The sequence below is a fragment of the Notolabrus celidotus genome, chromosome 8, assembly GCF_009762535.1.
Source record: "Notolabrus celidotus isolate fNotCel1 chromosome 8, fNotCel1.pri, whole genome shotgun sequence".
Classification (NCBI taxonomy): domain Eukaryota; kingdom Metazoa; phylum Chordata; class Actinopteri; order Labriformes; family Labridae; genus Notolabrus; species Notolabrus celidotus.
In genome coordinates, this window is record NC_048279.1 from 18,773,411 (window position 1) to 18,792,903 (window position 19,493).

Here is a 19,493-nt window from a genome sequence, read left to right on the forward strand (position 1 = left end):
CAATGTTCTGTTGTGTTCTGTGAAAACCAATTTGCCTGACAATGCAAGAACAACATGGCAGCTTTTTGTGATAATGCCGTGTGAGCTGAACTGTTTCCAATTAGCAAATGGAGCCAAGACTGTTTTTTTTTAAGAAGAAAGGCAGAAGGAAAGTCAAGATGAAAAGTCCAGGATTACTGCTGATTAGTGTCACAGGTGGTCGGAGGTACAGGTCAGCTGCAGGATGCTGTCTTTGAAAGCAGCAGGCACTCACTTTGTCAATAAAAGACACTTCACTGAAGATGCTCATTGACTCAAGAGATTTCATCTAGATAACAAGTTGGAGGGCAGCCTCCCCGCTAATAAGACCATCCTGCTGCCAATCAAAGCCTACATTTTACCATACTGGTTCAGGCCTTCTGAATCCTCAGAAGAATTCCCCAACATTTGGGGAAATTGAGTTATTTAGCATTTTTACCCTGGAGTTATAAGAGCAGATCAATACCAATCAGTGTGTTCAATACAGAGAAGGCTCTGCCTAAAGCTTAGCTGAGGACTGAAACCAGTGTGACTGCAGTTTCTTCTGTTTCGTCTTGTGTGTGTTTTTTTCTCATCTCACATTCCGCAAGACCACCTTGGCTTTATTCATGACTATAGATCCTATCAGGAGTTTTAGGGGTGTGAACTGTGATATGGAAACAGATCTCATTATCTGCTCAGCTCAGGCTTGCTACATTACCTTTTCTGCAGGAATCTTGATTTGATTCGACATTGTCATTCCTTGTATGGTTATCTAAAGGTATATCACACCTGAGAAAAAATCTGACTCAAACATGTGAGGTGAATTCCAAGCAGCTGTTTACATGTGTAAATTTAGACTTTGCCATCAATATTGCACATAAACTTGCACACACTAACTCTGAATACTGATGTTTATTCTGAACTATGTTGCTACTTCATCAAAGCTCTGTACTATATCCTCAATCTCCAAACAGCAGATAAACACAGCGTACATGATGATAATGTCTGTAGCGAGGAGCCACGGAGGTTGGCTACTGCTGTAGTCTGAGGACAGGAGTATATTTATTTCGACTTAATGATATCGTCTGCTGTGGATAAAGCTGACGAAAGGATTGTCTGATCTGCACGAGATGATGAATGATTTCAAAGGGTCGTTCGTACCTGTTCTGTACGCTGTAGCGACTGCGGGGTGGTATCAGTTCACACACAGATGAGGACTGTGTAAAGACTGAGTGTGAGGAATTTTAGCTGGTAATGAAACAGACTGAAATCCACACCTGAGTCTTTTAATAGCATATAGAAGTAAACAAGACCATTGACAACAAGAAGAATATTTTTTGAACTATGCTTGTTTATAAAAGGCAGTAGATGTCAGATTAAGTGATTTACAAAAACAACCTTGTGTACATTTTTCACAGCATAGATTTTAAATGAGCGATAGGTTTGCAGTATGGTATTTTTGCTGAAAAAAAGAACTTATACATGAACAGAATATAAAATCATACCATACACACCTGCCCTCTACACATTGTTGCTTACATTTTCTTGGTCAGAAGTTTAGCTCTATTGTTGTGTTCACACCAGATGCGAAAGATAATTTCCTTGCTTTATTCGCATGTATTTGAACGCCCTAATATGTCCTGTGTTTACTTATATTTTACATAAATATTAAGATTGAGCAATTATTTAAAGTAATTTTAATTCCACAGAGCAGCACTGTTATTCCTTACAAGATCAGAAAACAAAGTGATAGAACTCCATGCTCTCAATATTCTTGTTTTTTATGAATGAAAAATTCCGAGTCCCTTTTAATTTGAAAGGCAGTCCAAACTATAAATTATAATGGGCTTGAGTGCATTAAAAACCAGACTTAAACCACAATTAAACAGCAGACACAGTCTTGTGTTTTCAGCCACAGAACACAATTTTTTTTTTTAATAGATTCCGTTCTAGTTTGAAGCCTTTTGTACTCTGCATACATGTGACATGTTCCCCGTTAACTCAGTCCACACACTGTGTCAATTAGAGATGACACAGAAACAGCAGCCTTTGAAAACTTTTAAGAGTTATGGCTAAGCTGTTTGATTGGTGGTTGGGTTGCTGCTGTGCTGTATTTTGGGTTGCATGTGAATGTACCCAGCTACTGTTGTTATTTAGAGATTGACAGTTAATTATGTGGTTTGGTAGGAGCAGCAACATAGCCACAGAATCCAGTGGGAATGCTTAAAGGAAAAAAAAAAGCTCTCTGGTTCCACAGCCTGGAAGTATGTGTCAGATGCTCCTGATTAAAATATCAAATTAATAAAATTAATGATAACAGATGTGACATTTGCAGGGATGAAGTTTCTAAGGAAAAGACAAATTATTACATTTGTAAAGGATTTAAAAAAAAAAGTTTTATATTCATTCATCAGTCCTGATTTTTGATTATGTTTCTCCCTACATGTCCCTATAGTCTGTAAGAACAGAGCACATGTACTGTATTGATTATATAGAGCAAACAAGCCATCTGCCAAAATGTGTTATTTAACTACACATGGGATAAATCCATACAACAGAATTACATTGTTCCAACAAGGATCCAGTGTAGGCCGATTGAAATGAGAAAGAGAGATCCTTTAAGCCCACTGAACCACATCAGTGTTTTCTACTAACCCCACTTCATCTCTCATCCAGCCCCCCCTAATCCACAGCATTAAAATCTCATCTCTTTACATTCAAATATCAGAGAATCCTCAGCCTGCAATCTGATATGAAACTGTCTAATAAAGACCTCGAGAAGGTTGTGTAACAGTCTGAGATATGGCTTTTGTTAGTGCTGTTTCTTTGTATGTGATTCTTTTTATTTGTTATATCTATGCTTTCCATCATTTCTTTTTTTGTTTTCAGTAGCCCTGGATCCCTATGTGGGATATCAAAGAGTCTCTTGAACAAAATAAAAAGCCCTCGTGAGTCTGATCAGCTCTTTGTGTTCATGGCAAGTCTTCTTCTCTTTCAGAAAAGCTTGAATCACAAGTTGTGTCCACTTAAAGCTCCTGTGAGCAGTTTAAGCTGGTTATGAAACAGAATGAAATTTTGCAAGACTGGTTATCTTCATGTAGTACATCTTTGTATCTGAAATTGCTGTTGGGGGTTTGATGTCAGCAAAGGGGTTTAACATTACCAAAACCGTCTTCTGTACATGTTCCAGTACAGATTTACAGTGAGTATACAATCAGCTGTTTGAAGAGGAATGTTTAGCAAAATAGAAAATCTGTTAACATACTGTTTGTTACAGAACAAAACCAACAATAACTTTAGATATTGCTTTGTCCAAAGGGTGCACCAAAGTCAACTCAACCTAAAGTTTCATACAGAAGCTGTAAGAGCATTTTTCTTTTATTAAACCTTAAGGGGAAAAGTAATCTGTATTCTTGAAACCGAGTGCTGAGATTCTTTACAACTAAAGAACTGTAGATTTGTCCTTCCTGCCTTTATTCTCCCCCTCTTCCCTTGGTGCTTTCATTTAATTTAGAATTGTAGTTGAAATGGAGCATCTTTCAGCTGCCTGTTTCCATTCACCGCTGCTTAGCCCCTGTTTAAAAATTCCTTCAATGCTCACGCTAACATCAGTTTGAAGGTCAGAGGAGTTCATTCGGAGTTCAAACTCAGAGTTAAAGCTCTGGAGGCTAATACCTTACATTCACTTTAAAGCGTGAGGTGATTATTTTTGATTTGCCTAACTTTGATGTAGGAGTAATGCTATATCCTTGGTGTGCAACAGGCAAAGCTAAGATGCACAAATACTTTTTTTTAACTGAGAAACAGAGAAAAAGTGCTAACATTGTTGCTAGTTTTTGGCATCCCTATTGGTCTCATTAATTTGGCTGCAGCCAGCGGCTTATGAGACAAGCATGACTCCCCAGTTACAATTCTCAGGAGTTCTGCCCTATGGAATATTATCCTCAGACAAAAAAACCTGTTTCCCAGAAGGCTTGTGTTACTGACACGTCCAGCTTCTGAAAAGCCTCTTGTTAACAACAGCTGTAAAGTGAGCTCGCTCCTTTCTACTGCTCTTTCTCGAGTTTAATCTCATCCTTTTTTTCTCTTTCTTGCTTTCATTTCTGTTTCTCTCGCTGTGTCGTTGTCTCTCTTGTGCATGGGAAGGATCCTGAATTAATTAAAAGAAAAAGACTTTGAAGTTGGATACTTCGCCTCAGGGCTTTCTGTTCCATTTTTTTTTGTTGTGGTGGCTGTGGAATTTTTGTTGTGTGTTGTCGTAAAGACCCAGAGATTCAGCTACTGGACAATGTCATCTAATTAGGCAACTGATGCAGAGCAATATATAAACCTTATGTAAATGTGTTCCCTTTTGCCAAGTGCTAAAGTGTATTTCTTTCTGTCTGGTGCAGAATTTTACAAGAGTGTCCTCCTCTCCAACTGTAGTCTTACCTTTTTGGTGGAGGTCAGATTTGACCTCTAAAAAACATCTTGTTATGCTCCAGTCACAGAGTAACAATGAGCTCAGCTGATGCCCCAGGTGTGGAAGTAACACACAATTCTGTAATTGGATTACCTTCATAGATTGCAAAAACTGCCAATTGTTAATTTGGCACACCTCCTGCTTAGACACAACATACACACTTTTGCAAAAACTAGCGATTAGCTTCTCAGGAATGTGTATTTGGGTTGTCTTCCCACCAAATATTTGTTTCTTCTTTTGGTAATATGTGATGTAATTCTGTGCAATGTCATTGTTCTTAGTACTGTCAGATGAGCTATAGTTTTGGAGCCTGTGAGCAGCAATGACAAGAGATTAAACTCTGACAGCAGTCTCAAACTTGAATCGAATATGTTAAGTGAACCCCTTCATCATCCACACCAAGTATCATGTCTTCTACAGCTATCCTTCTATTTAGCGGCTGTAGTATAAATAGGATCCTTTTTTTTTTTTTTTTGGTTCAAAGAGAAATTGGATCATCTGTGAAGAAATGAGACCCAAAAGCCCCTCGACACGATGAAGTCATAGGAGGGGGCGATGATCTAACCAGAGATGATGGGCTGTCAGCAGCTGCACTTCTAACTGTGCAAAGACGGACAGAATAAGGACTGAGGTAGCAAGACACAGAGCAGGAAGGAGACAGAAAGTCAGGTACCAAAGAGAGAAGATTTACACAGAAAAGAGAGACAGGTAGAGAATGACAGAAAGACAGATAGCAAGGAAACAGAAGAGTCTCAGAGGAGACAGATGACTGAATTATAGGGCAGGCCAGATTGGAGCTACTCTGCCAAGCTGCCCCTCTCAGCATGGGACCCGTGCCTATTTCCATCCCATCAGCCCCCTCCATCTATGCTCACTTGCTCTGCTCACTCATGATATGCCATGGCTGAAGCTCAATCCCTGAATGAATGATATTACCTAATGCTAATAACCCTACCTATCCCTGCAAGCCCCACCATGTGCCTCTAGCAACCGGGATGCAATTTGTCACTCATTTCAACTTGGCTTTTATTTCCTCCTCCCTCCATGCTAACACGTCTTCCTCTTCTTTCCCTTCTCTTGCAGTTTTATCTCCATCAATCTCATTGAAATCTTTATCCCCATATTTGAAGCCTGTTTATCTCTTTTGATTCCTACTTTCCAAGGAGCAGCTGCTAGCATAAAATTTGAGTTAGCACATGTGGCTGCTGGTAAAAACAAGCTATTTTAAAAATTAAACTTCAACTCTAAAATAAATAATGAGTTACGTGTCTGAATATAAAAAAAAAAAAAGATACACACATATACATCAGATGTAGCTAAAAGCACCAAGACACTGTTAGGTGTAACCTTTGGGAAGCTAACTGAACTAGCAAACAGTTTAGCTTGCTAACACATGACCAGTGAATGGTAAAGAGTGAAAGACAGGTCGACCATTGGTGGACAAGGTTTGAGCAGGACGTTTTCAAGCTCCATGTCCTGAGTCCCATCAAATATCTATAAATGATCAACAGTCCATGTCGTGGTGTTAACCAACTGTTAACAATGCACCATAATTGGAACACCAACTCATCTTTGTATATGTCAACCAATGTCAATGCCAAGGCTGTTGCTGATTCAACCAATAAAAAACATCCCTGATGCACCACAAGTCAGAGTTCAATACTGATTTGTCTGTACATGTGTCAATCAGTCACAGTATGTGACTGTTCCCTAGCTAGCACAGCATGTCAAACTGATGGGATCTGCTGCATAGTGTCAGGTAGGCTGGCTGTATGACTGACTGAAATGAAGTCATTGTTGTCCTAAGAGCTTCGGCAGAGTAACAGCTTCCTTTGAAGAGTACAGGACAATGAATATGCTGCGTTTTGTATTCTGTAAGTGTCCATTTCAGTCACCCACAGTGTAAATGCTGATATTCAAAGCCACAATAACACAAACAGTGGGTACAGGCTTATTGGCCACACGATTTCATGGCCTTTTGTGTTTTTTTATGAATAAAAAAAAAAGCAGACAAAGAACAAGTCACAGGGTACATCACTGATCTGGTAATGAATTTAAAAACATGTTCTATTACACCTATGCAATCATTGCGTTCTGTGTTTACTGGTGTTATTGAATGACATATTTTTCAAATAAGGTTTAGGTTTAACATTGGAGACATGATTTTTCATGACACTTTCCATGGTGTCGAAAGATGCACTGATGAAAAATCCATGTTTACTATGAGCTCATACATGTTGGTTGGTGATAAAATTAGATAGTCCCCATAGTTGGAGGTTTGAAAATATGGTCAAATATGCAAAAATGTCACCTGCCTTTAAAATAATCAACAATTTGGTGAAACAGACATGTTTGACGACTCAAGTATTATTGTTAGGAAATTACGTCATAGCTCACCTAATGTGATGCTAACAAGCTAACTTGACCTCCTTTCCACATTTTTTTGGTTTTGGTTTAACACTCCTTCAGATACTTGACAGCAACTGTGTTATTTATGCAATACTGTCAAGGTTAACCAAGAAATTAATCAAGTTTTAATGATGGCACTTGGTTAGGTAAATCACTTGCTCAAACTAGTGAGAAGAAAACTTGCCACTGAAAATATCATGGACAAATCGTGGAATCGAAAACTGATGTCTTTTGAAGTTGTGTGCTGGGGCTTTTGCTGTTCTTGTAATGCTTTTAATACAATAAGCTGTCATATGATGATATAATGTTGTTCTAGTTATTGTGCAACTTCCTGCATGCCACCATTAATCCAGCACTTGTTAGCACCTTCTTCCAAGCCACCCCCCTTTTTATCCTTTTTTTCTCTGCTCCCTCTCTTTGATTTGAGTGGTTCTAACCATCTTTGATGTTTGTTGTGAGTTTTAATGAGTTCGTTGTTGATGCTCGTTCTACCCCTTTCTCTCTGCCATCCTGGGCTGTAGCCACAAGAGTGACAACACAAGTTGGGCAGAACTATCAACAAACACACACAGTAGACTTTTTGAGGACACATTTAGAGGGGATGGGTAGTTGAAGACATGCAAAGATTAATTGGTCTTTTTTTTCCTCTACAAGTTAACATAATCAGAGACAAACTGTACGCATATCTCTGACAACATGTGTGCAGAAATGGGTTGTAATTGTATGCAAGCAGAACAACTGAGTCACTGGTATAAAGTTAGTAAGTAAAACACACATACATACACATGCATGCATATATGTAGAGGACAGAGGAGTCTGTTTCAGCGCAGTCTCTCGGGAGGCAGCTGTGTTCTGATGTATTAATCATCTTCGTCTCCAGCTTGCTAATTAATGACCCATCTGTCCCCTCTCACTGATGTTCCACTTCAAACCCTCTCGTATGAAAACACACCAGCACAGGGCTGCGACACAACAACCAAACGTTCGTTCCAGTGATGTGACTCACAGACTCTGCGAGCCGCACTGTCTCATCTGCATTCAAAATCAACCATTAGATCCATAGAGGAGTGTTTGTGGCAACTTTATCAGGGAGGAGCTCTCCTCAACAGCTGTTTAGGTGGCAGACTCTGTGTCGCTCAGGCTCGCCTGTGTGTGTGTTTATGTGTGCACTCATGTGGGTGTATATGTGTGTTCGTAGGCCTATCAGGTGAGCCCGGGCAGAGTGTCAGATGCGGTAATGGAGGCTTCAAAGACAAGCGCTGCGGTGAGTTCCCTGGCTGCCTTTTACCTCCAAACCCACACCCACCCCACCCACCCCTCCCGCCCTTCCTCCACTACCTCCCCCTCTTGCCCCCCCCCCCCCCCTACCTTTATCCCAGATGCTTGGATGCAGAGAGGCACACAGGTAGACACCTGGATGGATAAGGTGGGGATGCTGGGTGAGAGATATGCAGGCAGATAAATAATTAAGTGGGTGCAAAGTCAAACAGACAAGAGGCAGACAGAATAAATTAGGCTGGGGAGCAGGCAGGGGAGAAATTGGAGACTAGGGAGGCTACCTGACAGACAGGACAGACAGACTGATAGACAGACAGTCAGGGACGTACAGTCAGACAGTCAGAGTCGTGACCAGGTGCTTGTCCAGCACACCTCCCTTTCACTTGCATGAGTAGAGCTACTTCAAACACCCGCCGCTTGTCTGCTACTTTGTTCTGCTGCTTTGTTCTGCTCTTCTCTTTGCAGCTGTGGTTATTGTTGTTGTTGTTGTTGTTAGTGTTTTTGTTTTGATGCACATTGTTGTTGTCACCGCCATCATTGATTTACTTCCTTAGAGCTGCAATTCTATTTCTGGCCCACTACCTGCTTGTTTCCATTTTCATCTTTCTGTGTGTATATGTGTTTGAGTAAGTTCATTTATGTGTCTGTGGGTTTTGTTTTGGATATGCTGAACAGTTACGGTTGGGTTTGTTCATTTAAACAGAGGTTGTGTGGTCTGGACTTTCAGGGATAGTTTTGTTGTTCTTGTGGGTTCATGCCGTGAGAAAGTCTGGCGATTATGCACATCACTACAGACAATGTTTTCTACATTACAGCATGTTGAAATAATACTGATGAGCATATTAGAACATGAAGGGGCCCTTGAGTTGTATTGTGTAATTAAAAATATATATTTTAGAAATCATATTAAATATAATTTTGTTTCAAATGCTGATCGATGTCTGACCCCCATTTACTGTGTTCAGTAATTCTACAGTAATGGTGAAAGTGCCAATTTTTAAAGGTGTTTTACTTAAATGTATTTTTTTTAAATGACAGATATGATATGCAACATTGTTAAAAATAAATAAATCTGTAGTTCAGCCAATTTTGGCATATTGGAACAAAACCATATCGGTCTGAAACTATGGAACTATAGTAACCTATCCTATCTCCGGCCTTAATTGCATTTGGACTCATGAACTGTTTATTTTGGGGGGAACTGATTCCCAATAAAGTAGTTGTAAATACTTTTTTGGTCTTGATTTATACATTAGGTCATACTAAAAAAAGAGAAAGTAATCTGTTTAGAAAGACAGAGGCCAAGATTAAATCAGTATAGTAATCTTTTTCCCAGAAACCCCCTCTTAAAGCTCCTGTGGCACTTTGGGTATTTGATTTTTGGTGTTCCATGTGGTCAAGGCAGTACCTTATATCTCTGCAGATTTTGTTCCTTCTTTTTTTTTTTTTTACAAGAAATCTCTCACCTCAACACCAACCCCCTGCCAGCAGCTTTAGACATTTAAAACAACTATATAAACATATGATTTTGTACTGATTGTCTCATCAGTGTTAATGTTAGTCTGTTTCGGAACCAGCCAAAAAAATCACAAAGGAGCTTTAATCATGACCACATCTAAATATCTATCTATAAGTTCTTTCAACGACATGATTAAAAGTCTATGAGCCTCTGTGAGCTCTATACATGTCTTTTAATTATTAATGCTGAAGTAAAAAAGACAATAAGAAAAGGGGCACAATGTTAAATTTAAGGTTTTCAAGTTACATTTTCCCAATTCTATAGAAAATCAGAAGGACTTTTTAATGTGAACTATTTGTTGATGACAGAACTCTAATACCCTTGATATCACATGAACTACTAAAGGTATCATGTAGCACCACATCATGTCAGAAAGTGTTCTGCTAATATCTTAAAAATGTATTACTATCCCCTGATTTTTGGAATGAAAGACATTTTAAACATTTGGAATAGTTTTTTGAGATTTTGCAGAGTGTCTAACGTATATATTACATATTCTTTTTCTGCACACTCTATAACTATACCTGCTAATGTTCTGTTTTCTCTCCTTGTTCCTGGTCTTCCTCCTCTTTCCTTTGTCCCTGCCTTCCTTTATCCCTCACAAACAGCAAACCCTGGAGAACAACCTGACTAACCTAGTGAAGAGGAACAGTGAACTGGAGAACCAAATGGCCAAGCTCATCCAGATCTGTCAACAAGTTGAGGTACGCAGCATATGTTTTGGTCTTTGTTTTTGTTTGTTCATGTGGGTCAGAACTGATCTCTTCTGGTACGCCATCCTGTTTGTTGCTAATCATCATGATGGTCAGATGTCAGCTAAAGCAGCTTTGGAGCATCCATGGGTCGAAATTGGCTCGAGGCTGGCCTTAGTGGTTAGGTGACACAAGTTTGTTCCCAGGCCACATCATTAAAGCTACTAGGGATTTCCTAAGCCATCACAGTCCCTCATCCAACACTATCAATGTGTCAAGCTTCAGAAAACAATCTCATAACAAGGCAAGGTTTTGCTTCTTAGTTCCAGACCTGCGAATAACTCACAACAAAGAAGATTTCAGGGGTTAGGTTGAGACTTTAGCTGGCATGGGATTTTCCTGTCTCTCTTTTTGTGAGAGGCGCATTAACACCCAAGACTGACACTGTTATTGATCGTATATACAGCCGCCTTTGTTATCAGCGACTGCACTGATACCACCATGGCTCTCGCTCCAGAGTCTGATTGGAGAAGTGTTGGGGTAGAAAGAGACTAAGTTTAAATATTTCTCCCTCACTCCTCTTGGATCAGGGTTGTATAAAATCAGAGCTTCTTTATTCCGGTCACCCTCACTAGCTTTATCAAATATTGATAAGTCTCAACATTGAAAGTTAATTTCAGATACAGATTGTGGGTTCGTCGTAGGGCCAACATTGCCGCTGTGTTTTCAGATAATTTATATTGGAAGAATTATTCATCGGAAGAAAGAAAGACAAGCCTCTACACCAAAGAAACAGAACAGATGCATTAATGATGATTCAAATGTGTCTTTAACATTTATTTTGTCTTTAATCTCTTAATATAAAACCGCCTTTTCATCACTGACATGAAATGAAAACAGTTAGGGTCTGGGTGGCCTCTTGTACTTTGCCGATGGTCACTCTCTAGAGAATCTGACTCACAACATGACTCAAGAAGAAACATGGGCTGGCATAGCTCTCAGCCAAAGTCCAATCTCAAACACTTTAAAGGGGTGGTTATGTAATTCAGACAGCTCCAAACATTGGAATGACCATTTTACCATGGGCAACACTTCTAAAAATTGCTATTCTACCCAATTATTTCTACTACTAAGGTGCCTCAGCTCAATTTTGTTCTTTTTTTGGTTGTAAGGATTTAAGTTTTTGATGCCAGAGGCAGGTTAGGCCCTTGTTGGGGTTAGGGCTTGAATCAATCAATCAAGTGTGCTCCATCACTGACCAATCAAAATTAAGAAAGGTTGTGACTTGATAACAACATTGTTAACAACAATGGCGGAGGACCACACGTAGAAGAAAACTAACCCACTTGTTTTCTCAAGGGAACTATTTTCTTGTCTAGATCAGTGGTTCTCAAAGTGGGGTCCTGAGACCCCTGGGGGTCCGTGTACCATAGCGTGGGGGTCCATGAAATAATTAAAATACATTTCTAAAAAATTACAAAATTGTACTGTGTCATTAAAAACAGCATATATACCATTGTTATGATACCATTTAGTGGCTCGAAGGGATATGCCAGTCTTGCTACTGTTACTTTTCTGAAAGCTTTTGAGATCAATTACTTGAAAAGTATAAATGCTGTCATGTTGAGTCCACAAGCAATGAAATGACCCCTTGTGCCTTGAAAATAAGGTTGTGGGTGCTGCCAGCACAGGAGATGCTGTCAGTGGACACAGGCTCTTAATGTATTGAATATCAATTTTAGGAAGAGTTATTGTTGCAAAGCTCCAGAGTGTTCCATTCGTTTCTTCCCACATGACAAATTTATGCACCCAAGTCAAGCAGATGAGTTATCTGTCAAAAGATAAATATATCATCCAAGTGAAACTTTATTTAACTTGTGTGAAGCTGGTAATTTATCACAGCTCACCGGTTAGATTAATTGACATCCCTGTCTTCACTCTAGTGTCCTGGTGTGAACTCTTGTCACTGCTGACCTGCTGTGACTTATGGCGGTACTGTGTAGAACTAGTCATGAAGCTTTTCTTCGTTAAAATGTGCTTGCAGAAACACACACACTATCTAATACTTTCTATTTTAAAGCACTCACTCTTTCTAAACACCATCATTACTCTGTGGGACTTGACATTAATGGCCACAGAGGACAAATGCACTTCGGTGCTGCCATCACTCCATGCGCAGTTCATTTCTTATTAGCCAGTCCTGACTCTTTTTCTCTGAGTCAATCTGAGGTCCATGAAACACAAGTCTCGCAGCGGCTTGCCCAATCAAAATTAAATGATGGCAGCGTGATTCATTAGCAACAAACAAACTGTTCTTCAACATTTCATGGTCTTCTTTTGTATCTGTCAGCATGCCGATGTTGTGCCTCGGCAAACAACAACAATGAAATCTCATCACTTATTCATCAAAAAGAAATGAGGAGCGATAACATCAGTGGGGGGACATGCTCTATTGACTTCTAAACAAATTATTAAAAGACACTATGTTTTCCTGCCCTGTTTTCACCCATTCAGAGTTATTCCCCTGTGTGATGACAGTAAGAAAATGCAAGTTTGATAATTGGCAAGTTTTCAGGTAAGCAAGTTTACAATTGAGTTTTATGAGAGGAAAGGAAAGGGCAAACAAGGACTGAAGAGAGGAGAAGATGGAAGGAGAACAAAGTATAAGGAAAGTAGAGCAGCAAAGAGAAAGAGAAAGGAAATAGGGAGAAGAGAAAAGTGAGGTTGAGAGGGCAAGTAGAGGAAGCAGAGGAGAAAAGAGTATGTTGGCGCTAGCGTAACAACCAATGATCTTTTTGTCCCAAGCAAACACAGGCACTGTGCGGAAGAAGCGCTTGGCAATTATGCAAAAACTGAGATTGGAGAAAACATGGGATTTAGTGGAGTGAGAGAAGTTTGCACAAAGTAAGAAGTCCTCTTTGAGCAGACCTGAATTCCTCTCCTCCTTGTATGCATCATGTTGTATTCATGCCAAAAGATACGATCAAACCCAGTGTGAATCAGCTTCCAGTGTGTCAGCAACGCAGAAGCGGAGCAGCACTGTTCTCCCGGGGTTCTCTTCGGGAGTTATCTTCTCTTCAGTCTTAGAAGAGAAGCAGAGTGATTTGGTGCTGTGTAGGATGTTCCTTTCTTAGGAGGCCTCTCTTTCCTTATCACAATATTTTGGTGTAGGAATGTAGTATCTGTCACGGTGCTTAATGGCATTCAGAACAATTGTTTCAGCAATTTTTGAAAACATTGAGCAAATAGTGCAATCTTATGCATTGCGATGATGGTTGTTCAACAAACACACTGTCTGTTTTCCATTCAATGCCAGGAGCTGGATGGAAATAATGGTAGCAGAGCAAAAAACACTCACTGAGGCTGTTTGGCAAAGTGCATTCCCTCTAAACCACTTCAGTTTGAAAAGATGCCGGTGCAAGCCGGCAACTAAGAGCCTCTGTGAAAGACCTGTTAGATGATACTTACAGGGGCGTATCAAAACTTTTTTTTACTCCGATGGATGAAATGAACTGGGGCAGTGACTCATGCATGGGTGGCATGAAGAATGTGTGCAGACCCAAATCGATGAATATAACTTATTTACCATTTCTATCTCCACTACTCATATATACTTTAAGTACTAACACTAAAGAATAATACCAATGTTATATTCCTGTGTATAGTAATAGGTTTTTCTTTTAAATTGAAAAAGTAACACAGTACAGTGGCAAAGTTTAAATCTTCAAATCTTAAATCTGTAAGGGCTCCTCATTTTTGATTGGCCGAAGCCTCTCCATCACACCTGTCTTATGTGTAGAGGGTCAGTGATCATCTTCTGGACAAGTATCAAGTCATCAGTCTTCCCCATGATTGTGGTTTGTGCGTAGACCAGTAGACCAAGAGAGATATGGTATTTTCATGTTTGAATAGTGATAAGTGGAACTTGTTTTTTACATGTTTTGAACTGCAGGCCATAATTATCTAAATTAAAATAAAAAATCTGTTAAACTTTTATGAAGCATATATTAAAAGGTTCTCTTTCTTAAATAACTGACGGAATATATTGATCTCCATTTGAGCTGTAACAGTAGTTTGACTCATTAAAAAACAGTTTTAAAATGTTAATCAAGTTACAATGATTTGTGGTAAACTGGTGATACCTCTTGCACATCATAATCTACAAAATCACCTTCCTTGTCTTTTTGTTTTCGTGCATGTGTTGCCTTGTTGCTCATACATTCCAAAATGTGTGTTACCTCCTCATTAAAAAAAAACATCTATTTTTACAAAATGTAATGAATACAGTATTTCTCTAGCCACCATTTTCTAGCAGGTTCACCATCAGTTGTATGTTGCTATTATACAAGTTTTTTAGTTTTATTAATTAGAAGGGAGCGTCCTCTTTTATACTTGCATAACACCTCCTTAAAGGCTTACACACTTGAGACTTTGTCAGCGATCTTCAATTCTTATTTTCTTGCAACTTGACAGTTGATGAGACTTTTCTCTCTTTCTGTCGTGCTCTGTCCCACTTCATTTTGCTTTTACTCTTGGGTTTGTGCCTACTCGGAGGTAGTGTTGTGACGAGGCGTCTTCGCTGGCGGCTTCTTTAATGAGGGCACTCTCATAACAAGGCACAGGTTTGCCTGGCTTACATATTGTATCCCTCGGCAGGGAACACATCACCCAGACATGGCTAATGTGGAGTAAGCATTGTTTGAGGAAAGAGTCAAAGCAGCAGCCTTCTTTTTTAAGTTGTACTGCCAGCTGAGAAGAAGCTGAATTGGCTCACTGTTTAAAGCTGTGAGTATGTGATGGCTGATGGGAAAAGGAAAGAATCACATCAGACAGAAGCACAGTGGGTCTTAATCTTCAGACATATAAGTCCACTGATTAAACAGTGAGCAGTGAGTCATTAGTCAAGACCTGTCCAGGTTTGTGTAAACAGAAACTAGTCCCACTGTGTGTGTACAGAATATAAATGAGCCGGGTAGAGATTGCTGTAATTCTGCCTAATCCTTCATATCAGGACTCATCTCTCTGCTTTCTTTACTTTTCTATGGGAGCGTCAGCGAGATGGACAAGTCTGCTGCTGTTGTTTGTCTTTGCTTTATTTCTAAATCCATTTGCAGTTCAGCTTTTCATTTTCAGCTATAGATGAAGATGTCAGTGCAGCGGGATATTGGATTGTAATGAAATAAATCCTTGTGGTCACTCAGGCACTGTTTTCCTTTTCAATTACTGTTAAAAGTTTTTCTATCATTTTATTTCTCTTTCCACCTGTCGAGGTCATTCTTTACATTTACAGTCATGCTAGCTCTAGAAGCTCTACTTGCTGTGTTTTAATGGTGCTTTAAGTGAGATGCTTCAGTCAGAATCATATGTTTACTAAAAGTTCTTTTTTTGTTGTTGTTTTTCTTGAAGTGTGGCTTGCTGTATTAGTGTGTTGCATAATGTGATCCCTGTCGGCTTGGCCATTTGATAAGTAAGTGTTCAGAGAAGCAGAACAGAGGCTGAGCAATCAACCACTGCAGACAGGGTCAGCCTTACCACATAATTTTGCTTATTTTGAGAGCATCAGCCCAAACACTAATGTTGTTGTTGTAAGAGTTTAATATATTTAGAATATTTTTGCTGCTTTACTTTGCCGTCAGGTAAGCCCAGTCAATTCTGCACTATTCACAGACGCAGCACATACATTTTCTTCTGCCTGAGGCCACTGGTCAACTGTTTTGTCATGTGATGTATCAGTCAACTTGACCTTTGCCCAAACTGTATCTGAAGAGTAGTTTCAAGCAACAAATACTGAACATTATCCGACAAGCATAGTAATGGCTCCATTGTACATTTTCATCAGGTAAAATATCATGTGTATCATTAGCAGTGAGAGCGGCAGGGGACTCTCGATGGTGGTCCACTTGCATCCTCTGATTCAGGAAGGTCATGACACCAAGTCCCACTCATGACAGCAGTTGCTCTCTGGGTTAATTGTCATGGGCTCACAGTTTACACACCTGCTCCTGCAGGTAACTTGGGATATCTCCTCCTCTCCAGTTAGCACTGAAGTTTCTCCCTTCTCTCTGTATTGGCCTGTTGAGTGTAATTCTTCCTCTGTAAACTCCGGCTCATAAAGGTGTCCTCTATGTCAACATCACTGTAAAAATCACATTTTTTTTTGTTTGGTCGTGTTTTTGTCTTTTCAGAACCCTGCAGACCCATACAGCTGATCAGTGCTCTGTAGATGGAGCAACACGTATGTGTCATGTCTACAGATAGTGCAAAAAATGAGCTGGCTTTCTGATAGCAAAATAAGTACTGAACAGTTTTCTAAAATCAGCATATACATACACTGACAAATCGTTGGAGTAGGAGTTTCTTAAAATGAGCTTAATTATTATCGTAAATTATTATCCATAAGTATTTGAGCCTGCTGAAATCTGACAATCAGCATTAAACTCACAGTTCGACTACGTCTTTAGGGGGGAAGTGGAAGCTTTGGGGGTAGTGGTTATGCCTATAGTGCAAGACAGATTGTTGTCTATGATAGTATAGTATGTTGATTCATTAGGGATTCATGTTATGTAAAAAAAACACAATGTTGTTCCAAGTTTAAAACGGACTCCTTGTCTGCATAAAAAACATTTTTAACTTTGTAGCCATCAAGACATTTGAAATTATCACTTCCACCTGACATAACTTTCATAATGTACGTCCTCATTCTTTACTCCCATTGAATCCATTGAGCCAGTCTTTCCTTGTTTTAAAGCTAAGTGCACTCTGGTGTCATAAATCTCTGAAAAGTACCCCGAGTCTTTGGAGTCAGAGATAAAGCTGTCAGAGCGAATCCTTGCATCTGTTTGAGGATGCGTGTCTGAGAGAAAAAAAAAGCCAGAGGGGGTGCAGTGGGAGAGAAGAGAAACAGAAGTGGTCAGTAAGAGGCTGAGAGATTGGGACCAGTCAGAGAGGGCTAAAACAAAGACAAGAAAAACAGTCAAACAGTAAAGGAGGTAGGAGAAGAGCTGATGGAGTGGAATGAGCTCGGAATTGATTCAAGATGTGAAAGTTTTGGTGTCAGGGAGAGGTTTAACAGCTGTTCTGAACCTGGACGGTCCTCTTTGAGTTTGGATGGAATCGACTTCGGCCAGAGAGGGTCATTTTGGGAGCCATTCATTGTTCAATTGTCACGGCTTGTTTTCTAGGAATAGAACCTCAGGGGTCAACAGCCTGAAGTTTGGGTGTGTTTTATGGTGGAGCAGTATGTTTGCAACACTCATAAATACAACGTGCATACACAAATATATGCAAAGTCCAAATTAATCATATTAAGTGTCAGAATATGCTTTAATGTGGATTCAATGCAGTTTTAATTTCATTTCAAAACAGTATTACGTCTTAAACAGTTTTCAGATTCCAACTAGCATTAATTTACCTAGATTTAAATATTGGAATTTGGTGAAATATGGTGTGGACATCAAGAAGCATCCAGATTTTAACTAGCTTATACACCAACATGCTTCAAAAACAGATTTTTGCCTCATGACTTTGACAAACAATTTAATTTAGTGTTAGAAGGAGGATGGATATGGTTACTGTGGAGTCTTTTCTGAAGTCATAAAAACCAGGATGTACTTCTAAGAAGGTGTATTTTTCATAAAAACAATAAATATAGTGATTTATGGGCTGGGTGATGTTAACAAAAAGGTTCAGAGACATCGACAAGAGAAGCAGTTTGAGACATTCGCCCACAGAAGAACAAATAGATGTGTGGGCAGGTTCTGGTAGTTAGGCTGTACAGCTCTGACTACAAAGGTAGAGAGACCCCAGGATGCAAATGTAGCTGATTGATACCTATGGGCCACGGTGTTGACAAGAGCGAGTTCTTCTGGTGAAGACCTTCAAGAAGACAATCACATGATCAAATCCCAATGTTTACCTCAATTTTTATTACAGGTGACAGTGATGCACTGTAATATGATCGATTTGGCCACAATATAGGAAAGATGTTACTTGAAAGTCAACGTTTTCAACATGACTACAAGGTGACTGTAGAAAGGACTGTGACAGTTCATAAAGATGATCTATATTTAGGGCGCCTTGGTGTCCTAGAGATCAAGGAATGAACCATGACCTTTGTTGCATGTCATACCTCACCTTTTTTCTAATTTTCTTCCTTTCTACCTTCAACAGACTAATAAATGGTATGTTGTCACCTTGAGGGCACTTGTTACAAGCACAATATTTGTAACTACATTGGCCAGGAGGGACATAAACCAAGAATTGGGAAGATCAAACAGCCTAATACTTACTGGATAACAAGGTAGTCAGTGAAGGAGGTTGGTCAGCAGCAACAACTCAATTGCACAACTTAGGATCTTGTTTGTCGTATTACCACACCAATGTCATGCATACACTGAGTGAAATATTCCCGTCTATTTTTAATCTTGTTATACTACATTTAAGTCATGCTGTCATGTAGACGTCTAAACCTGCGTTAGTCGATGTGTTTGATCAATGAAATAAGAAATGTGTGGATTTAAACAATGCTTACTGTAATATTCTCAATTAGAAAAATACAAGGGACTTGATATGTCAGAGTGGGGGGATAATTCAGTTTGTGATGCTATTGTGGTGTCGCAGCTGTGACAGTTCTTAACACAAATACATTACAACATCATTTAAACTGTTACACACAATGGAAGTCATTTATCTGGGGAGAACAGATTTACTTAAATACACATTATAGCAAGAGATGACAATGTAAAATCTCTGTATCAGGGGAATGTAAGAGGAGAAGTAGCCTCCGTATATTTTAAGTTCAGTGATTGACAACATGTGAATGATTGGCACTCTGCTTGGCCACACACGTCAGTCACGTTATTATTCAGTGTGTGGTGGTGAATAATGAATGTCAGTCATGTAAAAGCTAGAATGAAAATGTAGCTGTCAATGTATCTCATTTTGCCCTGTTAGAAACACAGAGCTGATTTCTTCAGGATGATCATTCAATCTTAACATTATGCAGAAGTTAATATAATGATGTATTGGGGCACACTGGCTCTGTGTTACTCATCTTTGAGAGGAGTAGAGGTGAAATTATTCTTCCTGACCGAAGTTTGTGATGATTGAATGATTCTGCTGTCAGATTTCATCC

General features: G+C 39.4%; 1 protein-coding gene across 4 annotated transcripts in view; it reads left to right on the forward strand.

Moving 5' to 3' along the window:
• The window catches only part of mid2 (midline 2), a 169,623-nt gene that overhangs the window by 107,768 nt on the left and 42,362 nt on the right, over positions 1–19,493 (forward strand). For 2 of the 4 annotated variants that reach the window (XM_034689093.1, XM_034689095.1), the window contains exons 3-4: positions 8,070–8,135; positions 10,277–10,372. In XM_034689093.1, the coding sequence (XP_034544984.1) occupies positions 8,070–8,135; positions 10,277–10,372 (162 nt within the window). The remainder of the gene's footprint in view (positions 1–8,069; positions 8,136–10,276; positions 10,373–19,493) is intronic. The other 2 variants (XM_034689097.1, XM_034689096.1) reach the window with 1 other exon arrangement.